The sequence below is a fragment of the Sinocyclocheilus anshuiensis genome, unplaced genomic scaffold, assembly GCF_001515605.1.
Source record: "Sinocyclocheilus anshuiensis isolate Anshui unplaced genomic scaffold, SAMN03320099.WGS_v1.1 scaffold336, whole genome shotgun sequence".
In the NCBI taxonomy this organism is placed as follows: Eukaryota; Metazoa; Chordata; class Actinopteri; order Cypriniformes; family Cyprinidae; genus Sinocyclocheilus; species Sinocyclocheilus anshuiensis.
In genome coordinates, this window is record NW_015555712.1 from 36145 (window position 1) to 40655 (window position 4511).

Genomic DNA, 4511 nt, shown 5'->3' on the forward strand with positions numbered 1-4511 from the left:
GAGAGGGACCAGCAACAAAAAAAAAAAAAAAAAAAAGATACCAAGTAGCATCATGTTATTCATGCTACTCATTATCAAAGACATGAAGGTGAGGTATATTAGCATCCACGCGAATATAGGTATATAATGAAGGCATATTAGCATCCACACCAATGCACTAAAAAGACAGTTCTGTCAACCTGCCAGTTTAAATGCTTAAACTCTTAAAAGCCAAACGAATTCTGATTGGCTGTCAACATTTTCATTTATCAGCTAGAACAAATCATTTATCATATGATTCCAGTGATATTGTTTCTCTGTGCCATTATTGTTCTAGTTGTGGCGTGGACTCTGCTATTCTTTTACATTTAGAATGATTTTAAAAACATCTGTATACTTTTTATCGTTATAGTTATCCTTGGTGTGAAATTAAACATTTCTTAAAATAAAATGCTTGAGAAAAATAAATTATGAACACAGAATACTGAAAACAAAAAAATAATAAAATAAATGATACTTAATTAATGTTTTCCTCCCTTCTCACTAATAATTTATTAAACAAATCAAATCAAATAATTTTACCTCCTCTCCCACCATGTTCCACATGTGTACTAAGGGAAGTCCTGTATTATTGTCGTAGTTGGTGACCTATATGACAAAATTGCCCGTTAAATTATCTGTTGGCTGTAAACATCAACATAAATGTCATCCATTAATGAATGATTTAAAGACTCACTTGTGCCAGCAATGGAACCCCTCTCGTCATCTCTTCCAGTGCAGAATTGGCCTCCGCTGAGAACCGATCCTCTCCTAATGAAGACGTCAACAACAGTGAGATCCAGCTGGAGTGAGGTGATGGAACATTCAACTTAAATTTTAAAATAAATGCAAACCTGGAAGTGGGGCAATGTTGTCCAATAACACTTCTGTTCCTTGGAACGGTAATGTCACGAAGTCCGACCTGAAAATCAAAAATCAGTGAGTCCACAGCATAAGACTATGATAAGAACAACAAATGCAAAAATTATTTCTATATATATTTTAAAACATTTTTATCATGGGTGACATTTGCTTTTTTTTTTTTTTTAATATAAAGAACTTTACAGAACAGTACAGAAACTTTTACTAATGAATAAAAAAAGGCAGGAATAACCTGATCTGTCGAAGGGTGTCAATCTTGACTCTGTCATAGCCACCATAATCAACATATCGGATTTCTACTTCGGTTGAATCTTTGTAGAAGGAGATGACCTGCGCTCGCCACCAGGCTCCATCTACAGCTGGGGCCGCACAAATCACTCCAACTGAAAAAGAGATGAGACCGAGAAAATTCGTTATTTTCTGCAGAAAGAGGAATGTAAAAAAGAGAAAAGGGGGCCCATCTTACCTTCAACAGGCGATGGCAAGGGGGGCGTCCCGGGCTGTGAATAGCACAGGAACATCTGCTGGTCCAGACTGCGCAGGGCGTGATACGTAGGGTGAGTGTGCTGTTGGACAAACAGGTGACCGGCTGATACAATGTTCACAATGATCACCTCGACCGTCACTCCATTGGGCAACAAAAGCTGTAACAGACAGATCCAATGAAGAACTATGTTAAAATGCCAAAAGTCTTGGACTCTGCAGTTTAAATCATTTAGGACAGAACTACATGTTTAGGTTAATGTTTGACAAAAATAAAAAGATCCCTGAGAGAAAGTCAGAATCCTGCTTTAGGGTAGGGACACACCAAACCGTTGCCAAAGAACTAGTACTTAAGAAAGCCAACTGTGGAGCCTCACGTCACCTGCGTCGTGGCAAAAATGTTGCACTAGAGCACACCGGACAGACTACAGCCGACAGCCAACTAGCATGTATGCTTGCCCTTGCATGAGAGAACATAACTCTTCCATACCAGCAGGTGGCAGTAATCTGCATTCGGCATTCAAACAGGAAAACCGGAAGAGCTAGAACTGTGGATATACAAACAAAGCAATGTAGCTTTCAATCATGTCTGCTAAACTGTGAATAAATAAAGAAACTAATAGAATGACAGATGTGTGCATTCCCTCTTTAATCCGTCATTGGTTGCTTTCGTCAGTTACGTTTTTTTCTTGTGTGCTCATTCACTAAGCTGAATAGCGAGGTGGAGTTCTCTCTCATAAATGAGCTCCGCCACCGATTCGACATAAGGAATTGACCGCAAAAAAAAGCCGACTAGAGCCAACCATTTGGAACCAAAAAAAAAGGCAGACCGACACTCAAAAACCACCTGACATTGCCCAACCGCCGGCTTGGTGTGTCCCGGCTTTAGATGGTAGCTGCCTATGTAGTCTGCAGGAGGTAGGGGACAATCTTACCCAGGAAGTCATGGGCAGAGAGGGCAGCGTTAGCGGTGGGGGAGGTGGGGCGTACAAGTTGGTCAGGTCCAAGTCTTTGAACTTCTTCCCAATCAAGGCCAGCGCCTTATCTACCTGCTGCTGGGTTCCTAAGAAACAAACAAAACCACAAAAACAATCAATTCAAGAAGGCCATGGATGAACCAAGATTGTGGCCTTTCATAGAGACTCACTTACCCTCTATATGGCAGATCTGAAACTCTTGAGTGTAAGGCAGGGTTGAAATGTAGATCTTAGCACCAGAGCTCTGCTTCAGGAAGCTTACGTATCTCCCTTGTTTGCCAATTAGCCGTCCCACTAGATGCTACAAAATCAGAGGAGAACCACAGATATCAAAGCAAGTTTTAATAGATTCATACAAAAGGTAAGAAAGCTAGCACACTGACAAAAGCTGCTGTGCTTTGACATTCAGATAAAGAGCTGTTAACAAACATCTGCCTGAGTTTTCCTTAAAAACTGCTAAAATACTTTAAGAAAAACTTTTGATTGATGGCTGAAGTACTAAATGTGAAGCAGAATTAAGCATTTAAGGGAATCGTACCTTTGGCACCTCAATCTCCCACACAATAAGCTCAGAACTCTGTGATTGACAGGTCTGGCTGCCACTCGGCTGGCTGTCTCCCGTCCCCAAGGTCGAACAGCTGTCCACTGAATCCATGCTATTCACATCTGAACCTGTTGAGGGGGAAAAAAAAGAAGAAAAAAAGTCAAATGTGTCAATTTATAAACAAACTATCATTTCATTGACTTCAACAAATGTTTGTAAAATTTAATAAAAACCAATTCAATTATCTATTTAACAATAATTTGCCTTAAGATGAATATAAACGTAATAAAATAATTTGTTATAGGCCTACATAAAATACACATACATAAAAAGGTAAAATATAATAATTCATCTAAATAAAAAATGCCTGGCAACTGAACAAACAAATATTACCAGCAACTAATCTCGAGATATTGTGCATATGGTAAAAAATATTGTATACATTGCATAAATACATATATATAAATATACACATACACATACATATATATACACATATATATATATATATATATATAAATATACACATACATATAAATATACACATACATATAAATATACACATACACATACATACATATACATACATATACATACATATACATATATACATACATACACATACATACATACATACACACACACATATACACACACATATACACACACACACACACACACACAACACAAACATACACATAAAAAAGATCAAATAAACTAAAATGTATGAAAAAAGTATGTTAGGATAATAACAAAAAAAAAATCAATAATCACCTGCAACTAATCCCAAAATGTTCTGGACATCATAAAAACTATAGTCAGCGTAGTTGGGAAAAAAGGGCATCCATTCCACACACGCTACAGACAACATCACTGCAACTTATATCGATGACTTTCAGGGGGTCTAAACAGGCCATTCTTTAACAGACATTCAAACACAAATGCCTGCTTAGCCAGGTCATCACTGTTTGCTAAGCAACCATGGGGTAACAATAACAAACACCTAATACAGCTGAGAAGGACCATTGACAAACAAAACAACCAGCCTCTTCCCTCAGGACAAGAAGCACTGCCACCTTTGTTCTTGACTCATACCATTAAAGCAGTATGCTTATGACAAAGTGCTCTTCTGTTTATGGACACTTGTGTCGATACATCTGGCCAAATGTCAAGAAGAGTACTGACGCTTGTTGGATTTAAACAAAAAACAAAGCTAATTGAAACTGCAAGCATGATAGTAAACAATCACAGACCTTTGCACCTTCATTTTGGATGAAAACTTTTGCCGAAATTTCCTTTACGCTAGATTTGCACCAGCAAACATTTGGCACAATGCAACGCGTGAATTATGTAGCGAAAAAGCAAACCTAGAGTGTTTTGTATCAACAATGCACAATGAGCATACCGCAAACCACACTTTTAAGTGGACCGCAATCAAACAACCTACCGAGATTGAGTTAATGTTTTCAAGTGTTCAAAACTGCAAGATGCTCTGAGACCAATGAAATGAACTGAATTCACACTGTTCACAGTTCACACTTACAGTGGGTACGGAAAGTATTCAGACCCCCTTAAATTTTTCACTCTTTGTTATATTGCAGCCATTT

General features: G+C 38.0%; 1 protein-coding gene across 1 annotated transcript in view; it reads right to left on the reverse strand.

Moving 5' to 3' along the window:
* LOC107672073 (A-kinase anchor protein 1, mitochondrial-like) overlaps positions 1-4511 on the reverse strand; it is a 25993-nt gene that overhangs the window by 11688 nt on the left and 9794 nt on the right. The window contains exons 3-10 of the mRNA XM_016465165.1: positions 2899-3032; positions 2535-2661; positions 2319-2446; positions 1367-1544; positions 1133-1283; positions 873-940; positions 716-789; positions 562-627 (exon numbers count right to left, since the gene is read on the reverse strand). Coding sequence (XP_016320651.1) covers positions 562-627; positions 716-789; positions 873-940; positions 1133-1283; positions 1367-1544; positions 2319-2446; positions 2535-2661; positions 2899-3032 — 926 coding nt within the window. The remainder of the gene's footprint in view (positions 1-561; positions 628-715; positions 790-872; positions 941-1132; positions 1284-1366; positions 1545-2318; positions 2447-2534; positions 2662-2898; positions 3033-4511) is intronic.